General features: G+C 44.3%; 1 protein-coding gene across 2 annotated transcripts in view; it reads right to left on the bottom strand.

The window, feature by feature from the left end:
* PRKAG2 (protein kinase AMP-activated non-catalytic subunit gamma 2) overlaps positions 1 to 16184 on the bottom strand; it is a 282124-nt gene that overhangs the window by 58638 nt on the left and 207302 nt on the right. For both annotated transcript variants that reach the window (XM_089917182.1, XM_022577268.2), the window contains exon 5: positions 5099 to 5168. In XM_089917182.1, coding sequence (XP_089773308.1) covers positions 5099 to 5168 — 70 coding nt within the window. The remainder of the gene's footprint in view (positions 1 to 5098; positions 5169 to 16184) is intronic.

Raw genomic sequence — 16184 nt, 5'->3', positions numbered from 1 at the left:
GAGAAGCCCGGTGGCAGGTCCCACTTACGGATCCTCAAACCCTGCCGCGCACTCCCCTCTTGGTTAAAATAGTCAGGGGTCTTAACGTTTCAGATAACAAAACCTCCGCAGCCTATAAAACAACTACTCTTATCTTATCAAATCTAAGATACCATCAAATGTGAAGCCTGACTTTAAAATGTCTGTTGAAAATGGCAAGCTTTCAAACACGGGGTCAGCCGGAGCAGAAAACGTTTAATTGTAAACATTTCATAAAGCTGTAACTATGTTTATAAACAAGAAACAATAAACCTCTTCTCTAAGGTAAGTATGCAAGCTCAGCCGGGAAGGAAAGAGTCTGGAAGATAGATTATCAGAGCCTTCTAATACTACGAGATGATCGGCCAGCAACCAAGCTGCGATCACAAACCTTGTCACCACCAGAGGTCAGTACCCCTCACAGTACAGTCAATAAGCCAAGTGGACCCAGCTGAGCCTCACTTACCAAAGCTAAGTGATAAGGGGACACTTTAAAAGGTTCCACAAATTCACAGGAAGACATTCTCCCTTAAGTAAGTTAGGGCAGTGTTTCTCAAACTTGTTTTCATTATCCACCCCCCCCCAGCCTTTCTATACATTCCCCCCTCAACTGTCCTACCCCCATGAAACTTTAATACCACAGATACATTGTATATCCATTCAGGGGCCCTTTGGAGAGCCAGAAACCACTGTAATAGCTAAGATTTTTTGTCCCCCAACAAGAACCAATCTTTGCTCACTTCAGGGCAATATCCTTCAGTTGAGAAGGAACAAGTTACAGTGAATGCACGTTTTTGGTTTATTGTAGAGTGGTTGCTGGTCGCCTTAGGTCATATTTTCAAGCTGGAAGGAAAAGTACAAGTTCACCAATGCTGGGCTTTGGTCTACCGAGAAAACCCACAACGACAACAAAACAAGCAAGCAACGCCCCAAGAGACAAGGATTATTCAAGAATACAGCTACTTCATTACAGAACTGGGCCTACGATTCCAAGATCCTTGACTGAAAAATAATGCTTTCCCCTCGCTTGTACTTCTACCCCCACTTCTTCCCTATTTTTGATCGTGCAGACTAGCTTGACCAATCTTGCTAGGAAAATAAGTTTGGAGGCAAGTTCTGAAGGGCTTATCCTTTGGGAAATGCCTTGCAGGTGAGGAAGGAACAGCTTGGACAGAAAGGACCGCCTGGACTGAAGGAAGCAGGCAGGTGGTGAGGGGAGAGGGGACAGGTGACTGGGAAGAAGCGACCTGCTGAAAGCCCGAAGAAACCGGAGAGTCTGCGACAGCTGGAATGACAAGAAGGCGGCGATAACACAGGTGGTTCCCAGGGGCCGTAAAGTTCTTGAGGTAGTGCCAGAATTACAGAGTTGTTAATCATGAATACGTTTCTGAATACTCATCGACTTGAGAAGGCGCTCACTGGCTGCGTTTAGGTGCTTACGAAGGTGCTGGGCCCTGTGGTTAAATAAGTTCAAGACGGTTAATCCTGATAAAAACAAACAGGTGTGGCTGATATAATTAAACACTTGAAACGCAGACACATAAAGTGACTGCTATGGGCTGGCACTGCTCGCATCACTTTGCAGATACCGAATCATTTCATCCTCCCATCATTCCCATAAAGGAAACATAAACACTGAATGTAGTCACTGAGATACCAAAACACCGCTGAGCACCTGCTGGGAAGAGAAAGATGGATTATGGAGAAGTACAGAAGGGCTTTAGGGAGCGGCCTCGGAGAGGGTGAGACTTGGGCTGAGCCGTGATGTAGGAAGGTTGGCAGGTGGAAAAAGGGAGCAAGAGAAGGTCTTACCCTCCACCCTCCAAAGGATGTAAACCCTCAGGCACCGAGACCATGAAGGGTCACAGAACAGGGGTCTGGCTAACTCTGCTTGTGGGCCAAACCTGGCCTCTTTCCGTAAATACAGTTTGACTGGACCGCAGCCCTGCCACTTGGACCGCGTTGCTGCTTTGCTGCTGCACGGGCAGGCTGAGCAGTCTTGACAGGGACGGAGACCGAGACCATCTGGCCCTTTACAGAAAAAGTTTGCCCGTGCCTGTTCTAGAGCCTCATTATTCAGCGCAGGGTCAGTGAAGCAGCAGCAGCAGCAGCAGCAGCACTTGGGAGCTGAGCAGAAATGCAGACTCCCAGGTTCCACCCCAGACCCACAGAACTAGACTCTGCCTTTTAAAAAGCTCTCTGGCAGGGCTTATGCACAGAAAGCTCTCTGATCATTGGTGTGTACGGCCGGGATGAGGCGGTGAGGCTGCAGATGAAGAGAAGTCTGCATGTATTCTATACACAGACCCAGGAAAGTGGTAAAGATTTTCCCATAAAGGAGTGGTGCTGTCAATTCACGCTCTGGAAAGGTCCCTCTGTCAGGGTGCGATGGTAGGAAGAAGTGGGTGGGCACTTGGTGTCAGAACCCAGGCAAAAGAGGACCTGGACAACACATGGGAGACAGAGGCACAATTTCTTCTTTCTTCCCAGAAGCAAATTAACGTTTTAACAGATTACGCCAACTTCACTAATGCCTTTCTAACGAACAGAGTATCTGTTAGAATTTATTAGGAAATAGGAAAAGGCTTGGTAACAAAAATATTAGCAATCAGGTGTTTCCATGTATACCAAATACATCCCCATCTAAGGAAAGCATCCAGGTCGCAATGCACAAATGATGACACCAAGTGAATAAGAAGGAAGCTGGAAGATTAAATGAGGACCTATTCAACAGCTAGGTAGCAATATTATGTAGGCTGCTAACACATCAGCTCACAGGGTACTATTTAAAGGTGTAATGTCCTACTGTTAGGACTTATTGTTCCCCCGAATAAATGTAAGATTCTGCTTGATATTCAGTTTTTCCGTATTTTGGATGAATAAGCAATCTAAAGTTCAAAAGGAACAAAGCAGCACTTTAGACAACCATGCCAACACTACCCCTTCAGGCTTGGCTAACAGCTTCCAAGCAACTGCTTTTTAACATTGTGCCTCCTTAAGAATCTAGAAAAATTTGACAGGGTTATTTGTGTGATTCAGTATGCTTTAGAGTAATGTCAGCAATATCGATAAAAACAGATGGGTGAAAATGGGAAATTCCTTGTCTTAGATGCTTAGGTTTAGTATTTTATATTCATTCCCTTGGCAGAAACAATGCAAAAGAAATAAGGCATAGAGATATTTCTCAAATATCTTCTTTGAGAAATGCAACATAATTGAATTCATAAATCTCAAGGAAGGAAAAAAACTCCATCAAACCTGTACTGAGAAAAATTCTCTATGGATGATTCATTAATAAAAAGCTTAAAAAGTCCATGAGTTCAGTACAAAGGTAGATGGCACTTAAACAGTAACAGTAACTAACATGTACTAAGTGCTTACTGTGGATTTACATTGTACTAAATACCATTACATGGATTATCTCATTTAATCCTCAAAAACCCCCGATATTAGCTCCACCTTATGAATGGGAAAACTAAGGCACAGGGAGGTTAAGTAACTTGTCCAAGGTCACACAGCTTAATAAGAAGTTAAGATACGGTCTGAAGCTGGGCCTATGCTCTAAACCATAACTATGGCACCTCTCCAATAGCATCTGCTCTCTACTTTCCTTTGCCCCCATGTGAATCTGCAAAATGATTAAATGCAATTAATTGTTGAGTCTCATTGTTACTGAAATCAGGGACAAAGAAAACTCTATGATTTAGATATTCAGAGTCTTAACGAAGGGGGGCACACCATACTGCCCTGTGGACAGTGCCCCAAGTTTGACCTGCAATATAATAAAATCACGGAATAATGAGGTGGATTCGACTGAACACACTGGATTATTTTTCAGTAGGACAGTAGGACAGAGTGCAAATTAAGCCCTAGTAAAATTCTGAAATGTATCATGTAACTGCTTGTTAATAATAAATATGGCGGCAGACTTTTAATGATAATTACTATGAACACGTTATCTTCTGGCTAACATGTCTGTGAAATGCGGGAACTCTTAAAACATAAAATAAACGTAGGCACTGGCCTGATACTGTCGGCTTAAAGTTCTCATAGTGGTTGTGCATGCTTATTTAAGTAACTGCCTGACTGTAAATAAACAGAAGTATTAAAGTAAAGTTGGCAGAGGGCACAGCATCCACATGGCACATGCTTTGTTCCAGGAGCTTTATTCCATCAATACTCTTGGAAAAAAGAGAACTCACTAAACGAATAACGGAAAAACACAAGATAGTGTGGAGGTCTTTTAAATTCCTCAAATTGTCAAGCATCTTATACAAAGTTCTCTTTAGACTTTGAACTCATCGTATCTCATTTTAAATACTAATTCTGCCAAAGAACAAGCTCATCCCCTTCAAATTTTAACAGTTTCCAAATAAGATCCAGATAAAAGCTCATCACAGTCCACGTTAAATATTCATTTTGCCAAAGAACAAACTCATCCCCCCACATTTCAACAGCTTCAAAATAAGACCCAGGTAAGAAGAAGAAAACGGGGCAGGAAAAGGAAAAATACCGAGTGAGCGAAGAGAAGACAGGAACGATGGAATGACAGGATCACCTGAACTCAAAACCAATTCGCTAAGCCGCCACCGCTTTTCCTATTGAACTTTCCCTATCAAGACAAGAAGACACACCCTGCTGGTGGTATTTTCACAAGTACAGATAAGGGAACCACTGTGTGTTATTTAAAGGTACGGACCATAGGCTTAATCTGGGGGTTACCCCTACATATATGGTGGCATTACAAACAATTACTACGGCACGTCACCTTGCTCTCATTCCAGTTCGGCTTGTAAGGACAAAAGGACCGACCATCCGTGTGGATGGCCGGGCTGCGGGCTCCCCTTAGAACCCAGCGAGATTTCGCCACCGAAAGGCACCCGCGGCCACTGCAGACACGCTCTGCTGGCTCCGCGTCTCCACCGCCAGCCCCCGCAGGGCGCGCCGCCCGAAGCCGGACGGGCGGTGGGCGACTGGGTCCCGCGGCCTCCGGGGCGTGAACCCCCGTCTGTCCCCGCGCCCCGGCCCCTCCGGGCCCCCGGCGTAGACACGGAAGCGCGTTCCAGCGGGGGGCACTCACCTTCTTCTTCCAACTCGAATTTCTCCAGCATGCCGGCTTCCGCGGGTCCCGGGGCCGCCGCCAGCGCCGCCTGAGGAGGAGCAGGACAGGGATCAGCATGCGCTCGGCCGCGCTCGTCCCCGGCCGCGCGGGCGGGGGCGCGGGGACGCGGGGGGGGGGTGGCGCGCGGGGGCGGAGGGCGGGGATGCCGGGGATACAGGGGCGCGGCGGAGGCCGCGGGGGGCCGGAGGGCAGGGGAGCAGCAGTGGTGCGAACGCGGGGGGCGGGGCCGAGGGGCGAGCGGCCAGGGGGCGGGTGCAGGCCGGCGAGCGGTTGGGGGCGCGGGGGCGGGACGAGGGGGACTGGGGGGAGGCGCAGGGAGGCGGGCGGGGAGCGTGTGGGGGGGGGGTGGGGGGGCGGGGACACGGAGGCGGTCTCTGCGGCTCCGCGGAGCGCTCCGGCCTAGCTCCGCGCCGGGTCGCTGGGAGGAGGGGCCTCCCGGGCGGCTGGCGGGGCGGGGGGCGGCGCGGCGCGGCCCGGCCCGCCCGCGCTGCACAGAACGGGCGGCGTGGCCCAGCCTCCGGCCCACCCCCGCCCCAGGCCGCAGGTGGCGCGGGCCGCGGCCTAACCTGCCGCCCCTCCCCGAGTGGAACGGCCCGCTCCCGGCCTCCCCCTGGCGCCTCGCGCGTTGGTATGGACCGGCGAGATGGAACCGTGGGACTAGGACCCCGAGGAGCCAGGGGCTGGCTCGCTCGAGGGCGGCCGGGGCGCCCCTATGGCCGCATCCCTCCTTCCCGCCAGGGCCGCCGACCGGCCATTAGCAGAGGCCCGTTTTCTCATCCTTGCCTCGTCCTCCCATCCCACCGCTCACATCCACTCACCTTCCCCCGCCACCCACGGCAGCGCGTCCCTGCAGGTTTAACCTGCGCAGGTGTGGTCTCGGCCAGCCCGGGGGTGGGGCACGAGGGGAGCGCTGCCAGGTGGGGGTGGGGTGGGCGGAGCGACGTGCCAGGGAGAGGGGAATGGAGGCTGCAGGACCCCAGGGGGAGCTGACCCCAAAGGCGGGGGTCGGGGTGGAGGGGAGTGGGTGAGGGAGTGATTGCTTGCTTTTCTTTATAAAGTTTAGACTAAATTGCCCATCCCTTTCCCCTAATAAAAATTTTGTTCTGTGGAATATACGTACTGTAGATGCACTGTGTCGCTATCAGTTTTACCCAGCCATGGAACTCTTTAACGTGCTTCCTCTCTTCATAGCCCATTCTCTTCTTTGGGGAGCCACTGCCAAAAGCACATACAAATCTAAATCTGGCCCTGGCCACTCCTGTCACCCTGGATCTGGGTATCTGAGACTCTCCAATCGCCAACTCAGGTTGGCAGGCAGCGAGGCTGGCAGCCGAGAGCTTCCTGGAAGAGCAGGGTAACCAGAGAGGGGACAGGCACCCCATTCCGTGAGGCTCTCCTGTGTTACAGGCAATGACTGCCCCAGGTGCAGGGGGCCCTTAGCTCACTGCAGAGTGCAAGGGCCCTGATAAAGAGATTAGCTCCCCAGCGCTGATTAAGGCTGTGAAGTCCCGCCCCCACCAAAGGAACTTGGTTCTGTCACTCTCGCAAGCCTAGCCTGGAGGAGGAAGTACTTAAATTTCCTTTATGCTTTCTTTCTGCTCTGTCATCTCAGTTGGGCCAATACCCAAGTCTTTTTTTTTAGTCACGCCATGTGGCATGAGGGATCTTAGTTCCCCAACCAGGGGTCAAACCCATGCCCCCTACATTGGGAGCATGGAGTCTTAACCAATGGGTCACCAGGGAAGTCCTGCCAATCCCTAAGTCTTAATCTTTGCCTTAAAAAATGTGGGGGGAGGAAAAGAAGACAGAACTAATTTTGTAAGACATGGTGGTAAAAATGCTCAGCTGTGTCATGCTTAACAGCAAAAGACTGAATGCTTTCTCTCTTAAGTTCAGGAACAAGGCAAGGATGTGGGCTTTCACACTGTTCTTAATCAACATAGTACTAGAAGTTCTAGCCACTGCAACAAGGGAAGAAAAAAAAATTAAAGGCATACAAATTGCAAAGGAAGAAATAAAACCATCCCTATTTGCAGATGACATGGTTGTCTTCATAGAAAGTCCCAAGGAACCTACTAGATAAACAAACAAACAAATCCCAAAACACCAAAACTAGGACTAATTAGTGCAGCCAAGGTTACAGGATACAAGATCAACACACAAATATCAATCACATTCAACACACAAAAATCAATCACATTTGTGCTAACAATGTTCATGCTAACAATGAACATGTGGAAACTGATATTAAAAACAATATTATTTATGATGACCACAAAGAAAATTAAATGCTTAGGTATTCACTTAAGAGAACATGTACAGGGCTTCCCTGGTGGCACGGTGGTTAAGAATCCCCCTGCCAATGCAGGGGACACGGGTTCGAGCCCTGGTCCGGGAAGATCCCACATGCTGCGGAGCAACTAAGCCCGTGTGCCACAACTACTGAGCCTGTGCTCTAGAGCCCACGAGCCACAACTACTGAGCCCACGTACCTCAACTGCTGAGGCCCGTGGGCCTGGAGCCTGTGCTCCGCAACAGGGGAAGCCACCGCAATGAGAAGCCCGGGCACCGCAGCGAAGACTAGCCCCTGCTCGCCGCAACTAGAGAAAGCCTGCTTGCAGCAACAAAGACCCAATGCAGCCAAAAATAAATAAATAAAATAAAAACTCAACAGGAGAAAAAGAAAACAATCCAATCAGAACATGGGCAAAAGATATGGAAGCATTTCACTGAAAAATATAGAAAGATGGCAAAATAAGCGCATGAAAACATGTCCAACATCATTAGCCATTAGGGAAACGCAAATCAAAACCACAATAAGCTATCACTACACCCCTATTAGAATGGCCAAAATAAAAACAGTGACCACACCAAATGCCAGTGAGGATACAGAGAAACAGAATCACTTGTGCATTGCTGTGGGGATGCAAAATCATACCACCACTCTGGGAAACGATTTTGCAGTTTCTTATGAATCTAAGCTCCCAACTGCCATATGACACATCAGTGGCACTCTTGGGCATTTATCCCAGGGAAAACGAAACATGTTCACACAAAAACCTATGTATGGGGTTGGAGGGGGGGAGATATTCAACATGGTGGAGGAATAAGACATGGAGATCACCTTCCTCACCACAAATACATCAAAAATACATCTACATGTGGAACAACTCCTAAAGAACACCTACTGAATGCTGGCAGAAGACCTCAGACTTCTCAAAAGGCAAGAAACTCCCCCACATACCTGGCCGTGTGGCTGACATGGTCTTGGTGCTCCAGCTGGGTGTCAGGCCTGAGCCTCTGACTTGGGAGAGCCGAGTTTAGGACGCTGGTCCACCAGAGAACTCCCGGCCCAACGTAATATCAATCAGTGAGAGTTCTCCCAGAGATCTCTGTCTCAACGCTAAGACCCAGGTCCACTCAACGACCAGCAAGCTCCAGTGCTGGACACCCCATGCCAAGCAAATAGCAAGACAGGAACACAACCCCACCCATTAGCAGAGAGAGGCTGCCTAAAATCATAGTAAGTTCACAGACACCCCAAAACACACCACCAGACGCAGTCCTGCCCATCAGAAAGACAAGATCCAGCCTCATCCACCAGACCCCTCCACCAGGAAGCCTACACAGCCCTCTGAACCAACCCTACCCACTGGGGGAAGACACCAAAAACAATGGGAACTACAAACCTGCAGCCTGCGAAAAGGAGACCCCAAACACAGTAAGTTAAGCAAAATGAGAAGACAGAGAAACACACAGCAGATGAAGAAGCAAGGTAAAAACCCACCAGACCAAACAAATGAAGAGGAAATAGGCAGTCTACCTGAAATGGAATTCAGAGTAATGATAGTAAAGATGATCCAAAATCTTGGAAACAGAATGATGAAAATACAAGAAACATTTAACAAGGACCTAGAAGAACTAAAGAGCAAACTAACAATGATGAACAACACAATAAATGAAATTAAAAATTCTCTACAAGGAATCAATAGCAGAATAACTGAGGCAGAAGAACGGATAAGTGACCTGGAAGATAAAATAGTGGAAATAACTACTGCAGAGCAGAATAAAGAAAAAAGAATGAAAAGAATTGAGGACAGTCTCAGAGACCTCTGGGACAAGATTAAACACACCAACATTCGAATTATAGGGGTCCCAGAAGAAGAAGAGAAAAAAAAAGGGACTGAGAAAATATTTGAAGAGATTATAGTTGAAAACTTCCCTAATATGGGAAAGGAAATAGTCAACTAGTCCAGGAAGCACAGAGAGTCCCATACAGGATAAATCCAAGGAGAAACATGCCAAGACACATATTAATCAAACTATCAAAAATTAAATACAAAGAAAAAATATTAAAAGCAGCAAGGAAAAAACAACAAATAACATACAAGGGAATCCCCATAAGGTTAATAGCTGATCTTTCAGCATTAACTCTGCAAGCCAGAAGGGTGTGGCAGTACATATTTAAAGTGATGAAAGGGAAAAACCTACAACCAAGATTACTCTACCCAGCAAGGATCTCATTCAGATTCTACAGAGAAATTAAAACCTTCACGGACAAGCAAAAGCTAAGAGAATTCAGCACCACCAAACCAGCTTTACAACAAATGCTAAAGGAACTTCTCTAGGCAGGAAACACAAGAGAAGGAAAAGACCTACAATAACAAACCCAAAACAATTAAGAAAATGGGAATAGAAACATACATATCGATAATTACCTTAAATATAAATGGATTAAATGCTCCAACCAGAAGACACAGACTGGATGAATGGGTACAAAAACAAGACCTGTATATATGCTGTCTACAAGAGACCCACTTCAGACCTAGGGACACATACAGACTGAAAGTGAGGGGGATGGAAAAAGATATTCCATGCAAATGGAAATCAAAAGAAAGCTGGAGTAGCAATACTCATATCAGACAAAATAGACTTTAAAATAAAGACTATTACAAGAGAAAAGAAGGACACTACAGAAGGATCGAGGGATCAATCCAAGAAGAAGATATAAAAATTGTAAATATTTATGCACCCAACATAGGAGCACCTCAATACATAAGGCAAATGTTAACAGCCATAAAAGGGGAAATTGACAGTAACACAATAATACTAGGGGACTTAAACACCCCACTTTCACCAATGGACAGATCATCCAAAATGAAAATAAATAAGGAAACACAAGCTTTAAATGATACACTAAACATGTTGGACTTAATTGATATTTATAGGACATCCCATCCAAAAATAACAGAATACACTTTCTTCCCAAGTGCTCATGGAACATTATCCAGGATAGATCATATCTTGGGTCATGAGTCAAGCCTTGGTAAATTTAAGAAAACTGAAATCGTATCAAGTATCTTTTCTGACCACAACGCTATGAGACTAGATATGAATTACAGGAAAAAAAACTGTAAAAAATACAAACATATGGAGGCTAAACAATACACTACTTAATAACCAAGAGATCACTGAAGAAATCAAAGAGGAAATAAAAAAATACCTAGAAACAAATGACAATGAAAACACGACGACCCAAAGCCTATGGGATGCAGCAAAAGCAGTTCTAAGAGGGAAGTTTATAGCAATACAATCCTACCTTAAGAAACAAGAAACATCTCAAAGAAACAACCTAACCTTACACATAAAGCAATTAGAGAAAAAAGAACAAAAAACCCCCAAAGTTAGCAGAAGGAAAGAAATCATAAAGATCAGATCAGAAATAAATGAAAAAGAAATGAATGAAATGATAGCAAAGATCAATAAAACTAAAAGCTGGTTCTTTGAGAAGATAAAATTGATAAACCATTAGCCAGACTCATCAAGAAAAAAAGGGAGAAGACTCAGATCAATAGAATTAGAAATGAAAAAGGGGAAGTAACAACTGACACTGCAGAAATACAAAGAATCATGAGAGATTATTACAAGCAACTATATGCCAATAAAATGGACAACCTGGAAGAAATGGACAAATTCTTAGAAATGCACAACCTTCCGAGACAGAACCAGGAAGAAATAGAAAATATGGACAGACCAATCACAAGCACTGAAATTGAAACTCTGATTAAAAATCTTCCAACAAACAAAAGCCCAGGACCAGATGGCTTCACAGGCGAATTCTATCAAACATTTAGAGAAGAGCTAACATCTATGCTTCTCAAACTCTTTCAAAATATAGCAGAGGGAGGAACACTCCCAAACTCATTCTACGAGGCCACCATCACCCTGATACCAAAACCAGACAAAGATGTCACAAAGAAAGAAAACTACAGACCAATATCACTGATGAACATAGATGCAAAAATCCTCAACAAAATACTAGCAAACAGAATCCAACAGCACATTAAAAGGATCATACACCATGATCAAGTGGGACTTATCCCAGGAATGCAAGGATTCTTCAATATACGCAAATCAATCAATGTGATACACCATATTAACAAACTGAAGGAGAAAAACCATATGATCATCTCAATAGATACAGAGAAAGCTTTTGACATAGTTCAACACCCATTTATGATAAAAACCCTCCAGAAAGTAGGCATAGAGGGAACTTACCTCAACATAATAAAGGCCATATATGACAAACCCAAAGCCAACATCATCCTCAAAGGTGAAAAACTGAAACCGCTTCCACTAAGATCAGGAACAAGACAAGGTTGACCACTCTCACCACTATTATTCAACATAGCTTTGGAAGTTTTAGCCACAGCAATCAGAGAAGAAAACGAAATAAAAGGAATCCAAATCAGAAAAGAAGAAGTAAAGCTGTCACTGTTTGCAGATGACATGATACTATACATAGAGACTCCTAAAGATGCTACCAGAAAACTACTAGAGCTAATCGATGCATTTGGTAAAGTATCAGGATACAAAATTAATGCACAGAAATCTCTTGCATTCCTATACACTAATGATGAAAAATCTGAAATAGAAATTAAGGAAACACTCCCATTTACCACTGCAACAAAAAGAATAAAATACCTAGGAATAAACCCACCTAAGGAGACAAAAGACCAGTATGCAGAAAACTATAAGACATTGATGAAAGAAATTAAAGATGATACCAACAGATGGAGAGATATACCACGTTCTTGGATTGGAAGAATCAATATTGTGAAAATGACTATACTACCCAAAGCAGTCTACAGATTCAATGCAATCCCTATCAAACTACCAATGGCATTTTTCACAGAACTTGAACAAAAAATTTCACAATTTGTATGGAAACACAAAAGACCCTGAATTGCCAAAGCAATCTTGAGAAACACAAATGGAGCTGGAGGAATCAGGCTCCCTGACTTCAGACTATACTACAAAGCTACAGTAATCAAGACAGTATGGTACTGGCACCAAAACAGAAATATAGATCAATGGAACAGGATAGAAAGCCCAGGGATAAACCCACACAGATATGGTCACCTTATCTTTGGTAAAGGAGGCAGGAATGTACAGTGGAGAAAAGACAGCCTCTTCAGTAAGTGGTGCTGGGAAAACTGGAGAGCTGCATGTAAAAGAATGAAATTAGAACACTTCCTAACACCATACACAAAAATAAACTCAAAATGGATTAAAGACCTAAATGTAAGACCTAAAACTCTTAGAGGAAAACATAGGCAGAACACTCTATGGCATAAATCACAGCAAGATCCTTTGTGACCCACCTCCTAGAGAAATGGAAATAAAAACAAAAATAAACAAATGGGCCCTAATGAAGCTTAAAAGCTTTTGCACAGCAAAGGAAACCATAAACAAGACAAAAAGACAACCCTCAGAATGGGAGAAAATATTTGCAAATGAAGCAACTGACAAAGGATTAATCTCCAAAATATACAAGCAGCTCATGCAGCTCAATATCAAAAAAACAAACAGGACTTCCCTGGTGGCGCAGTGGTTGGGAATCCTCCTGTCAGTGTGGGGGACACGGGTTCAAGCTGTGGTCTGGGAAGATCCCACATGCTGCGGGGCGGCTGGGCCCATGCGCCACAACTACTGAGCCTGCGCTCTGGAGCCTGCTAGCCACAACGACTGAGCCCACATGCCACAACTACTGAAGCCCGTGCGCCTAGAGCCTGTGCTCCGCAACAAGAGAAGCCACCGCAGTGAGAAGCCGGCGCACCATAAAGAAAAGAAGCTCCCGCTCGCCGCAACTAGAGAAAGCCCACGTGCAGCAACAAAGACCCAATGCAGCCAAAGATAAATAAATGAATTTAAAACAAACAAACAAACAACCCAATCCAAAAATGGGCAGAAGACCTAAATCGACATTTCTACAAAGAAGATATACAGATTGCCAACAAACACATGAAAGGATGCTCAACATCACTAATCATTAGAGAAATGCAAATCAAAACTACCATGAGGTATCACCTCACACCAGTTAGAATGGGCATCATCAGAAAATCTACAAACAAGAAATGCTGGAGAGGGTGTGGAGAAAAGGGAACCCTCTTGCACTGTTGGTGGGAATGTAAATTGATACAGCCACTATGGAGAACAGTATGGAGGTTACTTAAAAAGCTAAAAAAGCTAAAAATAGAACTACCATACGACCCAGCAATCCCACTACTGGGCATACACCCTGAGAAAACCATAATTCAAAAAGAGTCATGTCCCACAATGTTCACTGCAGCTCTATTTACAATAGCTAGGACATGGAAGCAACCTAAGTGTCCATCGACAGATGAATGGATAAAGAAGATGTAGCACATATATACAATGGAATATTACTCAGCCATAAAAAGAAAAGAAATTGAGTTATTTGTAGTGAGGTGGGTGGACCTAGAGTCTGTCATACAGAATGAAGTAAGTCAGAAAGAGAAAAACAAATACCGTATGCTAACACATATATATGGAATCTAAAAAAGAAAAAAAATGGTTTTGAAGAATCTAGGGGCAGGACAGGAATAGAGACGCAGATGTAGAGAATGGACTTGAGGATACAGGGAGGAGGAAGGGTAAGCTGGGACGAAGTGAGAGAGTGGCATGGACGTATATACACTACCAAATGTAAAACAGATAGCTAGTGGGAAGCAGCTCCGTAGCACAGGGAGATCAGCTCGGTGCTTGTGACCACCTAGAGGGGTGGGATAGAGAGGGTGGGAGGGAGACGCAAGATGTAGGGGATATGGGGATATATGTACACGTACAGCTGATTCACTTTGTTATAGCAGAAACTAACACACCATTGTAAAGCAATTATACTCCAATAAAGATGTTAAAACAAAAACAAAAACAAAAACAAAAACCTATGTATGAATGTTCACATCAGCTTCATTTGTAACAGCCCAAACTGGAAATAACAGATGTCATTCAACAAACAATGTTCCATCTATACTGTGGAATACTACACAGCAGTGAAAAGCAGTGAGCTATTGATACATACAACCACGTGCATGAATGCCCGGGGAAGTATGCTGAGTGAAAAAAGCCGATCCCTAAAGGTTATATACTGTATGATTCCATTTATAGAACATTCTTGAAATGAAAAAAATTATAGAAGTGGAGAACAGACTAGTGGATGCTAGGGGTCAGGGATGCGGGTGGGGGAACAGAAGTACCTGTGGCTATAAAAGGGCAACATGAGGGACCCTTGTGGTGATGGATCTGTTCTGTATTTTGACTGTTTCAAAGTCAATATTCTGTTTGTGTTATCATACTATATTTTCCCCCATGAGTCAAGCCAAGCTGATTTAATTCTGTGGAGGAAACGACAACTGGGGCTCATTTAGAAAAAAATCTTTATTGAGATACAATTCACATAACATAAAATATGACTTTCAGTATACACACAGGGTTGTGTAACCATCTGTGTTTACAGCATTTTCATTATCCCAAAGACAAGCCCCATACCCATTACCAGTCACTGCCTATTACTCCCTTAACCCCCATGCTCACTCGTAGGCAACCACTAATCTATTTTCTGTCTCTATAGACTTGCCTATTCTGGACATTTCATATAAATGGAATCATACAGTATGTGGTCTTTCATCTCTGGCTTCTTTCACTCAGCATAATGTATTCAAGGTTCATCCATGTTGTAACATTTATTCGCACTTAATTTCTTTTTATTGCTGAAAAACATTCCATTGTATGGATATACCACATTTTATTTATCCATTTATCAGTTGATGGTTGCTTGGGTAATTTTCACTTTTGGGCTATTGTGAATATGAATATTGCTGCCATAAACATTCATGTACAAGGGTTTGTGTGGAAGTATGTTTTCATTTCTGTTAGGTATAGATCCGGGAATGGAATTTCTGGGTCATATGGTAACTCTATATTTTAAACATTTAGAGAAACCGTCAAACTGTTTTCCACAGTGACTGCACCTTTTTACATTTTCACCAGCAACGTACGAAGGTTCCAATTTCTCCTGTACTGTAGTTTTGCAAGATGTTACCATTGAGGGAACTAGGTGAAGGGCACGCAGGATTGCTGTATTATCTCTAAAAACTTCATGTGAACCCACAATGATCTCGAAATATAAAGTCTAATTAAAAAGAAGTTTGGTAGTACATAGTGGAAGTGTCGATCCTCCTAATGTTGGAAAAGTCTACACTTGAATTTCCTGCAGTAAATTTGGCACACTGTAAAAAAGAAATCCCTCGTTGATATTTATTAGGCGCACCATCTATTTCACTGTAATACTGATGAGTTGTTTCTTGGGAGGCAGAAATGGGCAGCCAGCGGGAGTATGTATTTCTGGAGGCTGTGAACTCTGCAAAAGTGGTCCTCAGACCAAAATGTCCTGAACCTATTACTGTCCACGTTGGTAGAGAATAGAAATGGAAACAAATTAACGTGATTCTCTTAATTTTACCTCACTTGATAATGGGTGTACAGAAGTAGACTAAAATAAAAACGTATCTAGTGAGGCTGAATTTATTTCCACGGGTTGTTTTCACTTTGTAAGACATCTCATGCTTTCTTCCTTAGAAAGGAGCGCAGTCATAGGACACCAGAAAGAGGCAGATGACGCTGTTCTATGACACACGAAGTCAATTTCAGGGACCTAAAGCCCTGCGAAGCTTTTCAGACA

This window comes from Delphinapterus leucas, chromosome 9, assembly GCF_059928025.1.
Source record: "Delphinapterus leucas isolate spDelLeu-1000000601 "Yukka" chromosome 9, BTC_Dleu_Yukka2, whole genome shotgun sequence".
NCBI classification, from domain to species: domain Eukaryota; kingdom Metazoa; phylum Chordata; class Mammalia; order Artiodactyla; family Monodontidae; genus Delphinapterus; species Delphinapterus leucas.
The sequence above is the reverse complement of the archived record's forward strand: the minus strand, read 5'-3'. Positions and strand labels throughout refer to the sequence as shown.